Source organism: Gallus gallus, chromosome 4 (assembly GCF_016699485.2).
Source record: "Gallus gallus isolate bGalGal1 chromosome 4, bGalGal1.mat.broiler.GRCg7b, whole genome shotgun sequence".
NCBI lineage: Eukaryota > Metazoa > Chordata > Aves > Galliformes > Phasianidae > Gallus > Gallus gallus.
Window position 1 is genome coordinate 60,624,566 of NC_052535.1, and position 18,627 is coordinate 60,643,192.

At 37.2% G+C, this 18,627-nt stretch overlaps 1 protein-coding gene and 1 long non-coding RNA gene across 26 annotated transcripts in view; one reads left to right on the forward strand and one right to left on the reverse strand.

Annotated features, from left to right (window-relative positions):
• Positions 1–17,545, forward strand: part of LOC112532411 — a 30,746-nt gene extending 13,201 nt beyond the window's left edge. The window contains exons 2-6 of one of the 11 annotated variants that reach the window (XR_005859704.2): positions 1,830–1,909; positions 5,965–13,205; positions 13,726–13,839; positions 16,093–16,203; positions 16,580–17,545. This is a non-coding gene — a long non-coding RNA (uncharacterized LOC112532411). Of the gene's footprint in view, positions 1–1,829; positions 1,910–5,964; positions 16,424–16,579 lie in introns of all 11 variants that reach the window. The other 10 variants (XR_005859708.1, XR_006939223.1, XR_005859707.1 and 7 more) reach the window with 10 other exon arrangements.
• The window catches only part of SORBS2 (sorbin and SH3 domain containing 2), a 142,823-nt gene that overhangs the window by 9,230 nt on the left and 114,966 nt on the right, over positions 1–18,627 (reverse strand). For 11 of the 15 annotated variants that reach the window (XM_040699935.2, XM_046940863.1, XM_046940865.1 and 8 more), the window contains 6 exons: positions 15,742–17,316; positions 13,428–13,516; positions 11,624–11,670; positions 10,207–10,321; positions 9,983–10,111; positions 7,918–8,121 (listed from right to left, as the gene is read on the reverse strand). In XM_040699935.2, coding sequence (XP_040555869.1) covers positions 7,918–8,121; positions 9,983–10,111; positions 10,207–10,321; positions 11,624–11,670; positions 13,428–13,516; positions 15,742–17,316 — 2,159 coding nt within the window. The remainder of the gene's footprint in view (positions 1–7,917; positions 8,122–9,982; positions 10,112–10,206; positions 10,322–11,623; positions 11,671–13,427; positions 13,517–15,741; positions 17,317–18,627) is intronic. The other 4 variants (XM_004935983.5, XM_046940867.1, XM_040699950.2 and 1 more) reach the window with 2 other exon arrangements.

An 18,627-nucleotide genomic window follows, 5' to 3' on the forward strand; every position in this document is an offset into this window, starting at 1 on the left:
GTGGTATTGGTAGTAGATGATAGTATTTTCATTTTTGCACCAATCATTTTCTCAAGAGCTTGCTGCTCTGGCACGTGCGCTTAGGCATTAGAGTTAAGTGAACATTCAAGCACAATGCATGCATTTGAAGTAAGAACAGTTGTTGGAAGTCTATCTACTGAAGTAACTCATTCAATACAGAAAAAATTCAACAGCAGACAGCAGAAACGCTACCTTGGAAATACAAATGACTGATGTTATTATTTGTTGCTGTTAAACAGACACCAGACCTTTAATTTACATTTAGGAAGCAAATACGTACTTGATGGAAAGTACTTCAAAGAAAAATCCTAGTTTGGTTAACATCATCATTAATCAGCTAATACTTGACATGAATCAGTACTTAAAAGGATGAGAAGCAAATGTGAATTCCTGGAGGCTACAGGTAGGTAGAGAGTCATTTGATGCTAATGGAGTCCTGATATGGTAGAAATCTCTTCTTTGTATTTTTGTTGTTGTTTGTTTGTTTGTTTGCCAGTAGAAGGTGGCAAGACAGAATAGCAGCACCCTTTTAGGAGTTAGTCGGGTGAATGGCCAAAAAAAGGGAAATCAGCAGAGGTCAAAGAGGCAGTAACACATCAGCCGTTCTCTGGAAGTGTCTTTAGAGCTCTTCCTTTGGAGGATACGCTCCTCCCACCATCATGGAGGGAAGTGATTCTTCCCTTCCATATAGCTACTTGTACTCTACTGTCTAGAATCCCAGGTCGTGCTTTAGAGTTGAGCCTTATTCCAAATAAATATATGCATATGGATGTATTTTTACATTAACAGACATTATGAAGGTATAGAGTTTCAAGAACTCCCTCAACAACTTCACTGGTAGTGCTTGAGTCCTGGAAATGTCTCCCTTCTTCTTCCCCCCCCACCCCCCCAAAAAAAAAGATATTCCCTCAGTTTTCAGCAGGGATTAACCTGCCTTGCTTAAATAAGGACAAGACATATCGGGGTCACCTAAAAATGCCTTTCTGCTGCTTTTATTCAAAGTGGCAGAAATGAATGTTCTGCTGTGTTTCACACCTTCCTTGAAGTAAAAGGCACTGGAGCCCATGATAGATTCATACCTTAGCAAGAACTCCTAGGGAATAACTTCCCTTCTTCAGGAAAAAAAGAAAACAACACAACTTGCAGACCTTAAGAAGTCCATTACACTTAGGTTTTCCATTAGCACAAAATCTAAGATGTAGGTTTTTTAATGATTTTTCTTTTTTTCCTGTGGAGTTAATGATCACTTTTCCCAGGACAGTTTCTCAAACTTTTAATGTGACTCTTTTTCCTTGTCACACGGAGACTCTGGGAGTCATCACTGGAAATTGATTTTTGGGTCTAAATTGCACTGGGAATTTATCTATTTAGAGCTGTATGCTCTTTCCAGAACTCGTTTTTCTGCCACAGAATTGCAATGCTGACAGAAAGTGTAGTCTTGAAGAGGGAATAATCTTTGTTTAGTCCTTGACTAATTGATTTAGGATGTTACTCTGTGCAGTAATGCTGTACTGTGAAACTTAGAGCTCTTCTCCTTGGCTTTGGATTGAAATTAAAAAGTGATTTCAAGTACAAATATTACTTTGTTTCTGTTTACTTGTATATTCTTAAGTATTCTTACTCAAATGAAAGAAACAGAAGTCCTGGCATGAACTTTTGAAAGTGAGCCGAAGGCCTTCTACTGTACTAGTATCTTGGAGGGCTACTTCAAAAGTAATGTCTCATTTTATGTTGGCCTCTGATGTCAGAGGTGGATGTTGGTGGTATGGTAGTAGACATTAATCCTTCCCACCTATATTCCATTGCAGTTTGTTGCCGTGTGATGGATAGCAGCAGAGGGGCAGTCTGACAACATGGTGTCTGGCGTGGAAGTGAGTATGAACAAAAGGTGTGCCATTGAATTCCTCCACATAGAATAAATAGTACCCACTGTTACTCATCAGTACTTGCTGAATGTTTATGGAGACCAAACAGTGGGTGTGAGCACGCTGAGGTGGTGGGTGGTGTATTTCAGCAGTGGTGACCGTGACGGTGGATCCACCTTGGCTGGTACAGACTTTCACTGTTGCAGCGTGCAGGTTCTTGTTCATCACTGGCAAAAATGCATAGCTAATGGTGGTGACTATTTTGTAGCTGAAAATTTGCTCTATCAGATAGTGTTATTGTGCTCCTTGTATCTGTTGTAGTTTCCATGGAAAAAAACAGGAGGCATTACTCTCGGATAGACCTATGTACTACATTATATTATAGAGATTACAGTTTGTCCTCACTTTTCATTTGAAGAAGCCTATTTTAATCTTCTGCATGCTACGTTACTTAATGTTAGTAAGGGAGACAATAGATGCTTAATATTAGCCTTGCAGTTATTTAATTATTAGTGAAGATTTTCAACAACCCATGCTTGAGAAGTGCAGTTACCTTTACCTTCAGTGACTCTTTCTCCTGCTCATGTAAGAGTTTAGAAAGGAGAGGAGGTGAGAGGGAAGCAGAAGAGTGGGATGTTGTATGAACAGAGTGAGAAGCTGGAGTACTGGCAGAGTGAAATGGTAGATTTGAATGAAGGTGGAAAGGAGTATCAGACTCTTCTGATGTTTTCGTAGAAAGCAGAGCTGTCTTAAACAGTTAAAAAAGATGACAAGTAATTATGCTATACAACTAGCTGTTATGGATATAAAACACCCAATAAGGAGCCATGTAACAAACATGGACAGTCAGAAATAGGATGCTGATTTTGATTATTAGTCAGCCTATTACTATGGGACAAAATTCTTTCCTCAAATGTTAAAACAAATTCCTATTTGTGGCATTGCATTTCACCTTTATTTTTACTGTTTTCTGCCATGTTGTTCAGGTCAAGCAAGGGCAAAGGAAGTCTGCAAAATCTTTCTAATTACTTAGTTTTACATTTGGCCTAAAACAATTCAAGAGCAAGACTGTTCAGGCAGTTGCTTTGACTGGCTCATGCAAGCATGTAAAACAAATGCTTTAGAAAATAAGTGCTGGACAGAGAAATTTTGTTCTAAAACTGCCTGGAAACCACACACACTGTGTAGCAATATCATGGTATTTAATGGCTAGCACACATTGGAGATAGTTCATTGTTGTACTGCTCCAGAGAGGAACCAGGGCAGGCTGTATGGGGAAGGATATGTTTAACTGCCAAGCATAATCTGATCTGTTTCTAATCACATTCTAGTAAGTCTACTATAAATATATCAGCTGGTGAAGTGACACGTGAGGTACAAATGTCTGAGTCTCCACAGGAGACACATCCTCCTCTCTGAATAATGCTGATAGCATTTCTGGGATCTTGTGCTCAGAAGGGTTGCACACTGTGGGACAGTGAGGAGAGTGATTCCTTGGCTTTTTGTAGATGATGATAGAAGTCAACAAAAGGGAGAGGAGAAGCAGGACTGAGACATCACAGAACTTAGTGTTGTCATCACCTGCTTCTGAGGAGGGACTATGCCTTAACTCACAATTTTTATTCAATGCCACAGAATAAAACTGTGCCTGCGCACAGTACGAGAACATAAACACAAGAAAAGGCAGAGAAAAATTATGCTGAGTTACCTATCTGAACACAGAAGCCATGATTTTTGGAAATTAAAATACCTTATCGATACTCGGTGATGTGTATCCTTCACAACATACTATGGAATCTCCTCTACTTCCTATAGGAAATTCTAAATTGTCGTGTATCAGATCTTCCTCTATATAGAGTTTTATCAGTTCTTCTGTTGTGTCTTCTGATTCTCTATAGCAATCCAATTCTTGAGGCTCTGACTGATCTCCTAGGTCAACTGACAGATCTGCTGTACAGATTTCGTCTTCGTTTTCAGCACTTGCATCTAGCACGGTGGAGAGAGAGCTACATTTATGTAGCAAAGGGATGTTGCAGGTAGAGGAAACGTGTTCATCTTCTGTGATAGTATCTGACAGGTCTCTAGGTGTCTTCAGGGATTTACTTGGCTCTTCAGTTCTCAAGTCTCTATCTTTTCTTAGTTCAGTATTGTTGCTTTCATGCTTATGTGTTATGTCATGAGATGAACTGGCTGAAGGTGAGATGGAGGCAGATACGAGAGAAGACCGAGGAAGAGCTGTAGTAGAGCTGAGAGAGATCTCTGTATTTGGAATGAAGTCATTTTCCTTAACTTGGTGAATGCTGCTATTTGGAGAGCTTGCTAAAGATTGAGATGTTGTTAATGCAAAAGAACTGAGTTCTTCTAGGTCACAAAGAAAACTGTCTGGAAATTGTGGAGGTGGTAAGATACATGAGCTTGAAGGTGAAAAACAATCCATCCTGGAAAACGAATCACTAGTGGCATCCTGGAGTGTCTTTTGATCATTGGGTGACCAAGAGGGGAAATGGTATCTGGGAGGTGGGGATAGTGCTTGGAAAGGCAACTTCAAAAAATAAGAAAAACATGGGAATTTAAATAAATAAGCATGACAGAGAGCTGGGATATGAGTAGACTGGAAAGCCAAATGTCTGTGCCATCATCTGGATTAGAGGGTATCATTTCAGTGAGCACGGGTGTCTGAAATCATTAGTACGTGAATCAGAACAGCAGAAAAGACATTTGAAAAATGAAACTGTATCAGGTTCTGGCCTCGGCTTAAATGTCAAACATCAAGACAAATCTGGATCATTACATTCATGAGAGCGACCTGCATTTGATCTGCTGAAGTTATGTTATTTATGGCTTTCTGTTAGTGAGCCTGTCATAGGTTATTAAATCATACAATTAAAATTAATGTGATTTTCTCTCCCTCCCCCCAAGCCATTACTATTATTTTGAGCATAGTACTGTCAGAAAGTACACTTCTGGTGCCATTGAGTTAAGCTCTAACATCTGAGATGATTTCTAGTTATCCCAATGTTAATATTTTTACTTCTCAGTACATGCTTAAGAAACATCTTAAATACATAGCATACTTTTATTAAGGCATAAGTATTTTTCGTTGAAAGTAACCCTATCAGTTTAAAATGACATCAACATTTGTGAAAGGTACACTCAATTCTAACTGAACGTAGGCAGCCAACAACAAAGCTTTAAAATAGTGACAGCACAGTATACAGCAGTATATTTTGAGTACCATTACATAATATTGATTGAAGTATCCTTCTGGTAAAAGAAACGTCCTTTTGTAAGAATGAGACTGGTGAGTCATACGTACACAGCATCAGTAGATATCCATTGCTTCAGTAAATACTGAAAATGCATTTTTATAACTATTAATCCTCAAAATTAATTGAAGTTGAATGAAAAATGGTTTGACATCATTGTTAGAATTATCCGCGATAATTAGGTGCACCTCTCTTTAGGTTATCTGGTCAACTTTAGTCTTAACTATTACTCTAGAATATGAAAATAATTTCACAAGGCCAAATTAACACCACAGAATGTTAATTTACTTACCTTTTACTGGAATTTTCTTGAGGCAAAAAGTTTTATTTTAAAGTTAGACAAAACTTTGTTACAGAATCTTCTGTACCAAACTATAGAGTCTCCAAACTGATAGTGTGATCTGCTAAAACATAGCTGAACTGTTACTAACAGCACTCCATCTCTTTCCCTCATCTTTACTCTCAGAAAAGGGCTTCTGACCTGTGGGTTAGAAGTCATGTGGCCCAGGAGGCATTGCCAGTTTTAGTTTCCTATGGCTACAGGCTGCATAAGAACTAAAGATATTGATGCTCTAGGCCAAGTTAATATAAATTGTTGAAAAAACAGTTGAAAAAAACATATCTGTTTAAGAATGTCAGTAGTGTGATGCTTTTTAGTTTTTTTTTTTTTACTTGGACCAGAACCAGATGGTTACAAAAGTTTACTGCTAGTAAGACTAATGCCCATCTCCTTCACTTGAGAACTAATCTGTTACATAATATTAGTGGCAGGACAGATTTGTAATCCAATGTGTCTGCAATATTTTCTCCAGTTAAAAACATACACAATGGTGAAAACGCGCACCTGCTGTGATGCTGGTGACAGTAGTAAGAACGATTTGAGTTCATCTCATCCTTGCTTGCAAAGAGGAGGCAAATCTGGTCCATGTTACCTCCCTGTATCAAATATAAGTGGACTACAGGAGAAGCATGAAGCATGTCTGGATGTTCTGCACCTGCTCTCTCAAGATGATCACAACAGCTGCTCTCTCCAGATGATCACAGAAAAGGAGCAGCCACCAACAGCTTTGCAGTTCTCCCAGGCTGCAATTCAGGTATGTTGACTAAGTTTTTAAAATGATTTGTTTCCTGTTCTAAATGGCTGTTGCCTGATTTATCTCTTTACAAATTTAAAAATTCTGCACAATAGTCAATATAACTTTGAATAGGAGAGAGTGAATGAATACAGGAGGAACGTGAAGGCTCCCAAAGCCTAGGCTTTTCAACTTTTACAGAAGAATCTAAATAATTTATAAAGAAAAAGTAAGAAATTACAGGCTAATTTTTAACATGCATGTATATATATATTTTTTTTACCTGAATGTAAATACTCCAAAGCATCACTTGTGCTCAGGAAGGGATCACTGACAAGATTATAGGGGTTAGAAAAAAAGCAGCTTTAGCTGCAGGAAATGCACAGAAAATGGTGAGAGGTGTCTCCAAATATAGAGAGACAGTTCTGCTGCACGCAGCACCTAAGTTGCCTCATGCTCTTAAATGACCTTCGGCTTACTGTAATGAGAAAATGTAGTTCCTGAATACCTCACTCTGGGGCTACAGAACTTGATACTGTTTCAGTTCAAAAGTTTTGCTGGAATGGAAGAGAAAGGAGCTGCTACTTCTCTGTGAAGAAATACCATAAAACAACTATTATTGCTTAGCCATAAGCAGTATGGTCAGAGACCACTGTTGCCTATAACTGACTGTCCCGAAATCTGTAAATAAATATGAAACTTATCCCAAAGCCGAAACATCTAAATAAGCACCAGTATGCAAGTATACGAAGGTAGGAAATGGGAAAACCATCTGAAACAGATAAATGGCAGGATAGGAGCTTTATGCATTTCACACAAAACATACTGTCCCATGGTGAAGAGATCGACAATGATAAAGAGGAAGATTTGGAAAAGATTCCATCTTTAGCATTGAAAATCACTGATTGATAATACCTTAATGCTAATCACAGTTTGCATACAGAAGCTTTATTGATTCTATCTCTGAACAGGATACTGTGAAATATCGAAAGTGAATGATAAACTGGAACCCAGGACTGTTTTTTGTAAAGTGATTTGTGGTGGTTATGCACTAGAAGGAAGATAATTCAGGAACTATGACATGTTTGGTGTGAAAAATCACAGCTATGAAGGTCTGATTCCAAACATTGACAATGTGATGATATTTGACTCACTACTGAATGATACAATGCTGTCAGTGTTGTCATACCACTATAAAGAACTGCCCTTCAACCAACAGTCTCCTTGTAGAGTGTCAGTGGCAAAAGGAGGAAGGTTACAGTACAGAATTACTAGCTGTTCTTTTACATTGAAAGGCATAGCTTTGCTCTTGGCAAGCTGTGTTCCCTTGCAAACTACCCTCTCATGCCCTTTGCATGCTTATGGGATTGCAGGCTTTTATGATGACAGCTATATCTTCACATTACATTATGAAGAATTTGCTAAACATATCCTTGATGCTCAAGTTCTGTCCTAGACTCCACAGTAAGTTTTTATTATTTTTTTTCTGAGCAACTATTCTGGCAGAATGTAAAGCTTTCATTTAAAATACTTCAATCACAAGCTAGTAATGCACTTCTAAAATTGCAATACATATGCTGGAAAGAAAAGAGTGTACTGAATGCATAAATTATGTATTATCACGTTAACAAAAAATTTACAAGTCCATCTAAACCCACTCTAGGGGTGATATCAAACAAGAAAAATCCTTACCTTAGTTGAACTTAAATTGTGTATTCTGTCACTAGAATAGCTTTGGGGTATAGGAGGATCAGGGTAGTCATCAGCACTTTTTGATGCATTCTTTTTGATAACTTCTACATAGGAAACAGGGAAGATGCCTTGTCTGTTGGTTCCTGGTATTTTACCTTCATACCAGTTTTGATCAACTCGCTTAAGAAGAACAACTCTGTCTCCCTGGAATGCATTATAAAAATGGGTTATCAGCAGATGAGTAGTAAGTTTGTTTGTTTTGAATCCCTGATATTATTTTAATGCATAGAATTATTTTCCCTGCAGTGCTGTTTCTGCCTTCACCTTTCTCCTGCCATACAATAACCACGTAAACAACTACCATTCCAGCAAAAGGAAGATCATTACAGACTGCACTTGCTGTTCAGCAGAATCTTTCTTTTGGTTGGAGGATTAACACAAACTTTTTATAGGAGCACAACTTGTTTAAATTGTTGGCCAGTCTACTAGCTAATACCCCAACTGTAATATGGAAGAATCATAGAATGGGGAAGGGACCCCAAGGATCATCAAGTTCCAACGCCCCTTCCACACTCAGGGCCACCAGCCTCCAGGTCTGGTACTCTTACCATGTTGCCCGGGGCCCCATCCAGCCTGGTCTTGAGCACCTCCAGGGACAGAGTGTCCACAACCCCTGACTGCATTAATTTAAATGCCCCATTTTCCCTAAGGGTAATGGAAGTTAAATGATTAAATCCACGCACGTGCTTTGTTATCAAGTAGAATTGTAATAAGTGAAAATGAAAAGTTCAAAATTATTTCATGGGGAAAATGAGATAAATGCTTTTTCCACTGAGCATGCTGCACAAGCAGGTATCTATGTAAGAAGACAGATGGGCAGTGGCTCACTTACTGTTTTTAGAGAGCCTAGAAACTGAAATAGAAAATAGCAACTTTTTATTCAAACATTTCTCTGTTTTGAAACTTAATGAGCTCCATCTTATGTTTGTTGCAATGTACTTTTTACCCTGTCTTTTTAGATCAAATCCTTACCCCTATTAGTTTTTTGTTCTTAGGTTTCTGTTGTACATTTGTGGAGTACCCTAAAATTGGCATTATTAGGATGGAGTTGTAACTTTCAAAAACAAACCAAGACAGGGCTGACAAGATAGTGACCACCACAATCAGCATGAAAGGGAATTTAAAAAAACAAAATCAAACTGCCTTCCACCTCTAGTTCTCTCTGTTCCCATTCCTGATATATATATATATATATTTTTTTTTTTCTAGACCTCTTTGAAATTTACTAGTCTCAAACAAGTGGAAAAAGAGCCATTAACTTCAGTGATGCTAGATCAGGTGTTGATTCAGCATCAAATAGCTGTATCCTTAGTTGTACACAAAAGCAGAAACACTGAATAACTTCTATGAACATTAATTCATTTAAAAAAGAAAGTAAATGAGGTAGAATTTTCCAGTGGGTAGAGAATATGTAATACTTATAACTAAGTATATAATACCTTCAATAATAAAGTTCCTACAGCAAGAGTATCTCAGTCAGACAAACCCCAGCAATTAAACATTTGTTTTGATCATACGTACTAAAGGATTGTCACCAACATGTTTGTGTATAGACATCACGTATGTTACAAAGAGCAGACTATTATTAAGACGAAATATATGCAGTACTTTTACAAACGTGTCTGAGCCTTTCTTCTGAATTTTGCTGCTTTCTATTTTCTGTATTTTTATTTCTTCTGTAGTAAAAACCTCACCATGATAATGAAGACAGTAACAATTCCTAAAAAGGTCAATGGATAATTGAAATGGAAAGTAGAAAAATTGGGTTGCCAGTTAGGAGGTGTTTGCATATGGCAATTATATTTATATACACAAAATATTTAAGCAATTTGCAGGCAGCTGGGAAAGAATGCAAGCTAATGAGCTTACATCAGCAGCTTTCTACCATTATATTGCTTTGTGCATAGCAAATTTAGTACCAAAGCACTGTATTTACATATACATTTATTTTGTTTAGCAGTAGACATCATAATATTTTTTTGATAAAGATAGTTCTAAGCTGTACCTTTCTAAGTGATAACTCCACGTTTGTGTCTGCACTGAAATTATATTTGGCAATAGCTTCTCCAATCTCTCCAATCTGTGCAGGAGGAGGCGGCCTGGCAGGCTGTGCTTTTTCTGGAGGAGAAAGCTTCTAGGGAGAAAAATACCAACAGATTTTAATCATTTGCATGTAGCTTGCGGATCTGTTACATGAAATAATTCAAGGAATTAAAACAGAGAACAAACCTCAACATAAGAAATTGGGAAAATTCCAACTCTTCCATGGTGCTCACCTTCATACCAGTTTTGATCAATTTTCCTGAGGATATAGACAGTATCTCCTTTCTTAAAGGACAGCTCTCTGTAACAGATTCATTTAAATCAGGTGTTTATAGCTTTACATTTGAACTCCTCTACCTGCATACCTCCTGCAGTTTCTAAGTTCAAAACTGAAACATAATCTAGCAACTAAACATTTGGAGAAAAGATGTCATAGCTGTGGTACGCTTACCAGTTGATTTTAACCTTTAAAACAAAACGATTGGCATTTATGAATACTGGATGCTATCGGTAAGTCATATAGGCCTATTTTTTACTCCAAGAAAGTATCTGTAGTTATTATCAGAGTGGACAGTACGGTGTCTGCAGGCAAGCATGATGACCTTGGGATTCCCTGTTTAGACGCTGGTGTTATGACAGGTATCGGAGACATAGTTGGTGTTCTCGACAAATCGGTAGGGAAAGCTACTGAACACACTGCATGCTTCTGTGGCCAATTACTACCTTTTTGCAGCAGCATAGCTTGGAGTGCTTCTGTGCCACCTGTTTTTCTTTTGAGACCAAGCTGATCAGAAGCACGATTACGTTCTCACCATTTCTGAGAATCAAGGCCTGTGATACGCTTTATGTTGGATACTGAAAAAGGGAATTATCCAAACCATTAAGAACATTTTCAGTACCTGGGTGGTATTTGCTGTACTTTTTTTTTTTTTCCAGGACCTAATCTGCTGTTCTGATAATTTGTCAGTTTACACAGCTAATGCAATATTAGTGACAATGGTGTACTGCATGTAAAGAATGCTTGAACACCCTGGATCACCAGAGTGACAGCAAAAATGAAATACAGTGTTCTCCTCTGACTCCCTCATATCCTAGAACAGTATTTTCTGTTGTATTTTTTTGTTGGTTTGTTTTTCCTGACAGACCTCTGTAGTTTATCTTGGTATGGGATATCTTACATCCTGCAGAAAATCTGTGGTAAGACAGGATGTATGGAAGATTCTGAAGCACCGTACAGAATTTTGGTAAGAAAACAATCTGTCTACAACAGCACACTAAGCATGCTACTTTGTGTACCTAAATATGATTTACAGCAAAGACCATTCAGTGGGCAACTTGGAGGAGTTGCTATAGAAAGGTGAAGATGCACAGCTGCTCACATGTTCAAGTAAGTACAATGGAAAGTAGAATAATTTATAACATTTTAATTACAAAACTTCTTTTGCAGCATGCTAATGCAGAAGCTGTTGTGACAGCAGCTGGGTCCTTTTCTTTCATATTATTTGGCTCTAGAAACTGGCTTTAACAGCAGATAGCTGTGTCAAATGCTAGAAAGATTTTCCTTTACTATGAATACTTGAAAGAACAAAAGTCTAGTACTTACTTAGAAGTTTGAGCTTTAAAGTCATATACAGCTTTAGCTGGCAGTTTCTGAAAAGTAGGCAAAATGATTAACACATTCAGGTAGTATTACTATATGGCAAACAATTTTTAGCTTTTAAAAAGGTGACCAGGATCTAAAAAAAGAAGTGCACATACTTTACAGCAGTTGTCACAGAAAGGCTCTATTTTGGTAATTAAATATACAACTTACTTTTCTGAGGTTGTTAGGTATTTGGGACAGTGTTTTAAAAATAGAACCAGCACCTACCTAGAGTATTGTCTTTAATAAAAAAGTCCCCAGAGTTATTAAAGGGATCCTATCAAATTACGTTTTTGGATACTGATACAGTACTCCATTTCAGCTCTCCTTCAAGTAGGATGGCCTAAATATAAAGCATTTTTCTCTTCTCTGCTGCTATTAAAATTGGTTTTTTGGATGAGAGGGGATATCCTTTTCATTAAGCGTTTTTAGTCTTTACTGATTTTGCTTTTTTTGTTTGTTTGTTTGTTTTTTAGTACTGTAACTGATAAAGCAAAGAATGAAAGAATGGAAGTAATATTAAAAGAACAGTGGGACTGACTGAATGCTAAATCTACAAAATTGAATGAAATTATGAGGTCTTTTGTCCTCTCATTGTTTTTTAAATTATAGCAGTCTTACACTGCAAGCCATTCTTACATACCAAACATCTTTTCATATCCAAACTCAGAATTTGTTAAATGCCCAATACACATGAAACTTTTTTTTTAACCATTATTTTGTAACAAGCAGTCTTCCTTGGACTTAAGACTCTTACTTGATTTGCAGCAATGTAACCATGTCATTGGGGCATGGAATGTGGAAGTGGAACTGAATTCTGATGCTGTAACCAGTTCTAAGCTGTACCACCATTTAACAAACTAGGTAGCTGAGAGAAAAAACTTAAATTACTTTATATATTATTAAGTGCAAAGAGTGTTTGTTGTTCAGAGTGTTCATTTGCTTGTTCTCAGCTCCTAAATTACAAAATCAAGATACAACTATCACACAAAATTATGGTAACTCAAGAGTGTACTGCATTCAAATCAATGGAAAATGTGAACTATCTGTAGTCCACAGATGCTAGCTAATATAAGTATAGTTACTTTATGACTAAATAAAATCCCTGGAGTCTGCTTGTAGACTACTTCAAGTTCTAGAACTTAAAAGTGTGCACACACACACAGAATATATCACTCTCTTAAGCATATCTCAAGTGATAATTTGTGTCCCTTTCTTTAGAGATTGTACACCTGCTTCCATTTCCTCTGTGAAAAAATTAAAACAAGCAATTGGTAGGTTATCACAATCACCAGAACTATTACAGAGATTAGAGATTGCTGTTAGGATAATGCTTTTTGTATAACACACCAACAGCACTGTTTTGGGTTTTTTTCCTTCCTTTTAAAACAAAGGTAATGACAGAATAGCGATGTCAGGATTGAAACTGTTGAGGCATTTTCTTCTGTAATTCTGTGCTTTTGAAAAAGAGCCTTTCCCCCACTCACACCTGCTATCCACCAAACATTCACTTCAGTCAACTACCGTCCACGTTCATTTAAATGTAAGTAGAAGATGCAGCCTATCTTCTGTTTGATATTCTTTAAGTACCTGTCTATTTAATGAAAAAGGAGGATTCTGTCCCATCTAAATATTGTGTTGATGAGTGCTGCTTCCTTTTGTCTGTATCATTATGTTATCTTATAACCAACAAAAATCTTGCCTTGGAAATGTTACTGTTTTTTCCATATGGATATTGCTGCATTATTTATTTTTGGTTTGCTACCTCTTTATCTGGAGTTCCTCTTCTGTCCCTTGGAGTACATCGTCCCACATCAGTGAAAGCAGAATAGTTTCCAGGAGTTTCCTGGTCTACTGAAAACAGAATATCATTATGTGAAACTGTGGTAAAATAAACATTAAAATGTGGCATACTGCTTGGTATCTTTTAAATGAATGAAGAGATACTGATTCTATAACTTCATATTTAATCAGAAGAAAAGCATGTTATGTTATGGTTAAAGTGGACCTTTAGAGAAACAAAGATACCAACTCTCAAGCCAAGGCTTTTCTCTGATCCACAGCAGAAGAATGTGTAACAGAGAATGGGAAGAGCAAAATTTTGCCTTACTGTATGAAGTGATGCACCCCTGCTGGACCAAATGGAAGGCACAACAGCAGTACTGAGACTTTATCAGGTTGTGAGAAGCTTTTCTGAATGCCAACAATATAACCACATTACTTACACAAAACATGACTAAAGCATGCCTCAATGAGATAATTAGAGGAAATCTTTTCTTCAATAGGCCAACTTGTTAGTTGTTTTATTTCATAAAAAGATGGAATTATAAATAATTATAAATAAAGAGTTACTCACCAATCTCTGTGGCAGATTCTCTCTAAAGCATAGTTTTCCAATGCTTACTCGAGGATGGTACATTACAGGATGTCAAATGCCTCTTTTTGTATTTTAATAAAAGAAAAAGAAAAATCTTGCACTTTCTACTGCTTCCCGTGTGAATTAAAATGTAATGGAATTATTTCAGATCAGAGAAAGAAATAAACTGTCCCTTGACTTCTGAGATTTACTAGCGATTGTAGTCTCCTAACATGGGCTGCTGGAGACTTCTGACCGATATTTGCCCCCCTCTTTGACTTCATTCCCATGATCCGTTCTTACCAAGCTTATATATTTCTAAGTACAAGTAGAAAAATAGATTTAAAAACATCTACTGCGTTATGCTGCAGTTTTACAGAACAGAGACCTCAATGGGCTGTTGGCTAAGCCACAAGGACTTCATGCTATTGATAAACACAGTGGGGGCAAAATTATTTAACTGCATCACTTACATTGTTGGTTGCAAGCATGTCATCCCTAGCAAGTTTATCATAGTTCCAATTGTGGACAGCTTTCTTTATGTGGTTCCCTTGATGTCACAGAAGCTATTAGGAATCTACGTTTACTCTGCACTATGGATTTCCCTATTTCCAAGGACTGGAAAATTAGTTTCAAGCAAATGTGATACCCGATGAGTACAATTTCTGAATTTTTGAAACTTGCTGTCAGTTGTCCATTGCTCTCTGCTTCTCTTTTTCTCAAAGTATTATTTGAGCTTTTTTTAACATTTAACTTTGCAATATTAAAAGAATCAAACTAGAGTTAGTAAGAAAGAGTACACAAATGCATCCTAGATGGTTTAGTTTAATTTCTTTTTAAAGTCTGTCATGTATTCTTTAAATGACAGCATTTTTATATTAAACAATTCTGCTTCCACACATCCAGCCCTGTGTGAAGGAGCATCTTTGGGAAGTTAATGACTTTAAAAGGCTATTCTTGAAATCACAAATGGATAAAAGAATGTCTTTCTGATACTGATTACATGTTATTTGATCAAACCCATCTTTAAAGTTTTGATTATTGAGAATTTCTCTTCTGTGATAAGGTATTTCTGAGAACTTCATAGTCACATTAAAATTTGCTGAGAAGAATTAGTTTTGCTGCCACAGAGATTGGAAACCATCTGAACCGTGAAAATGAAAACTTCCTAAAATAACTTTCAGGTCTATTCACAAAAAGTAGTATGAAGCAATGGAATTAGTGTATTTTCATGAAAAAACAGAAACAACTCTCTATTACATTGGCAGAATTAACATTAGCATTTTTATAGGTAACATATTTTACTACAAAGTTTTTTTTACATATTTTTGATGCTGATATTTTTGGTTTAAATATTCAAGGAAAGGCTCCCTGCATATTGTTTTCTACTTGACCAGCATCTTAATGATACATCCATTCACTTTCTGAAAGGTTTTTGTTTTTGTTTTAGGAAAAAAAAAAAAACACTCAATAACACCATTATTATTCATAGCACTAATTATCTTATAGTTGAAATACACCATTAATCCAATTGTCCAGATTACTTCATTTTGTGAATAGACAACAATTTTTTCTAGTTTTGTGATGGTGTAAAAATAAGTCTTCCTACATTATGAGTTTTGTGGGATGAACTGTTCTTATGCTACACAAATAAAAATGGAATGAGAAAGGGTGGGAAATACAGGGAATAAATCACAAGGAGAGAGGAAGAAAGTGAATCCACCTTGGAAACACAGTGCACTATCATTTTCTTGGTTATTGTTGTTAGTTGTGTCCATGTCTTGAAGAGAGGCACTAAGAGGTAATCTTCCACAATCATTCTGGTAAAGTGGGCAATGAGTAGCACCATCTTGAGGCAGTGGATGAAAAGGCTGGTGCATGGGACTCTTTTTCAGAGCTGTAAGGGATGAATTCCTTTCTGGAATGTCTGGAAGCAGCTCAGTAATAAGTCTGTGTAATATACTGTTGTCAGGCAAGCTTCCCCTTCTTTTTTCAGCTTTAATTTGGTCACAGATGTCTTTAAGTGCAGAATCTAGTGCTTCAAAGACAGATGACTTGCGTTTTGTCTTTTCAGTTTGTTTTTTAGGGGCTGCACTTTTTTTCCTTCGGAAAGGCACTGGGCTGACTAGGAATGCTATCTTGGAGAGGCCAGATTCTGCCTCCTGCCTCCTTGGATCTTCAGCAGGTTCTTGTTTAGCCCTTTCATGTTTCAACATGGTGGTGAAGCGGGTGTAGGACGCTGGGCATCTCCCTTTGCAGGAGCTGATGAGATGCCTGTGGTGGTGGTGATGGTGGTGGTGGTGATGGCCCGATCCATAAAAGCTTTCAGATGATGTGAAGGAATAGTGATCAAAGTCACTTTCACTACAAAAGGATGACCCCTCTATCTGGATAAAGTCACTGAGGTCAGAAACCACTCCATCTTGATCACTGTCTGAGAAATCCATATGTGACCGTTGTGGCTCATCACTGGTCACTTCAATATGAATTGGCACCAGGGTTTTAGATTTGTAGCTCCGTTGTACCTGAGAGGGATGTCTGACTTCATTTTCTTCCTCCAGCAGGGACTCGATAGAAAATCGCCGCTGTGAACATAAACCATTCTTAGGAGGCTCTAGTGTAATGTTTGACAACATTTCATCACCTAGATTTGGCATTGATTTTGACTTCTGAATTAGTTTTTCAAATTCTGATATTCTGGTTGGCACCATGTCTCTGGGCACCTCTTCAGTAGAAGACTCTCTCCAGCCCTGAAGAATACCTTTATTCTGTTCTTTTTCATACTGCAGTATTCTGGACTTCACAGAACAGATCACCTCAGAGTTCATCAAGTCCTTGCGATTGATGCGATGCATCTTTTTGTACATTTTAAGGAAACCTGGGGCATCATGTGCAGATCTGTGACGAACTCTTGCTCTACCACCACCACGGCCCTCAGGGGCATATGGGGATGCCCAATTCATTGAGCAAACCTCTTTGGCGTCCTCCTCACATAGAAGAGAGCCCATGCTTTCAGACTTGGCCTGTGCATCGGGAAAGCTATCCCGATCATCTGTTAAAAGATCATCACAGCTACGAGATTTTCTCTTTGGAGAAGTTGTTTCTTCTGTGCTGCTCCAGACTTCTGCATTTTGTCGAGTCATTTGCCAGCCATTCTTGTAGCTGATTGCCCTTCTTGAATCATTAGGAACAGCTAAATGTTGTCTGTAAGTGCTACAGTAATCTAATTCATTTGAGGTGTTGTGGTTGTGCACTGAATAACTGAGGAGGGATGGATATACTTTGCTAATATCCCCACCTTTATAATCCATAGAGCAGCATGATAAAAGAGAGACATTGCCAGAAATTAAAAGATTCAGAAAGTTGGAATTAATATCAGTAAGTATCAGAAAGACTAGAAAAGAGACAGCCATTAGTGCATCTATTCTGTCAGCTTTGGTCAGTACATACATTTCTACAGACCAGGACTGCAGAGCAAATAAGCCATTTTCCAGCTTTCATAATGCACTTATGATAATTTGAACATTAAAAAAAAAAAAGAAAAATCGAAACTCCTCAAGAATTGTGGTGATGTCCTCCTCCCAAACAAAAACAAAACAGTGTAAGAAAACAACTATCAATATTGATGATGAAGCAGATAAAAAAACAATACAAGCTGAAAAAAAATTAAAGATGAAAAAAACCCACAAATCTAGGCTCCAGAACTGTAATTTGTGATAAATTGAATTTGGAGAGAGACTGAAGTGTTTTATCTCTGGAGCTAAGACCATCATTTTTTATGTTTAAAGAGATCTCTCTCTTTATTTTTTTTTTCCTGTGGAGTTTAACTTGAATGATAACTACAGAAAATGTAAAAATTGGACAAAATTTATATCTCTTAGTTAATTTGAATTTATTGTTAGTATATGCTGAGTATTAAGAAGTTATTCCGTTATACATTCTTAACTATATTTCAAATACTGGCTTAACTATATTTCAAATATCTGTGTATTCTGAAAACTGTACAGAGTTTTTGATCTGATTAATGTCCAGACAGTTCACAGAAGGCACTATGAGACAAATGTGGACCTCTGGTCTCTCATATTTGAGCTGAACTTTCAGAAGTGGTTTAAAGTGGCAGTGTTCAGTTCAGAACACATACTTCAATCAGTTCAGTCTGCTTTCTAGAAGAACAATTTGAATCTGTGACAGTAACTGAAACGCTTGAGTTCAAAATCCATGTAGATCAAAAGACTTACAGTGTGCTGCTCTTTTAACAAAATGGTTGGTTCCCAGAAAAGTTAACATATTATTGTATCTCATAATGCAAGAGAATGAATTGGTTCATCTAGATTACCTCCCAAAAGTTAAGTAGTTCCGTGGAACTACTGTTCCCATGTTCTCCCACATGGGAAGCATTTAAGTCACGGTGAGTACTTCTTATCAGTGGTGTAGTAAAAAGCAAACGCAGGTAAGCGGGGCTTATCACCTTTTTACTGTCTGCCCTGGTGCACCAAATGGATGAGATTACTTTTTAAATTACTAATCTTAACAGTGGTTTTATAATAAATCTGTTTTTCTATCACTTCATTCTTAATATTCCTCACTGTTTTTCTTTGTTACATTCTGT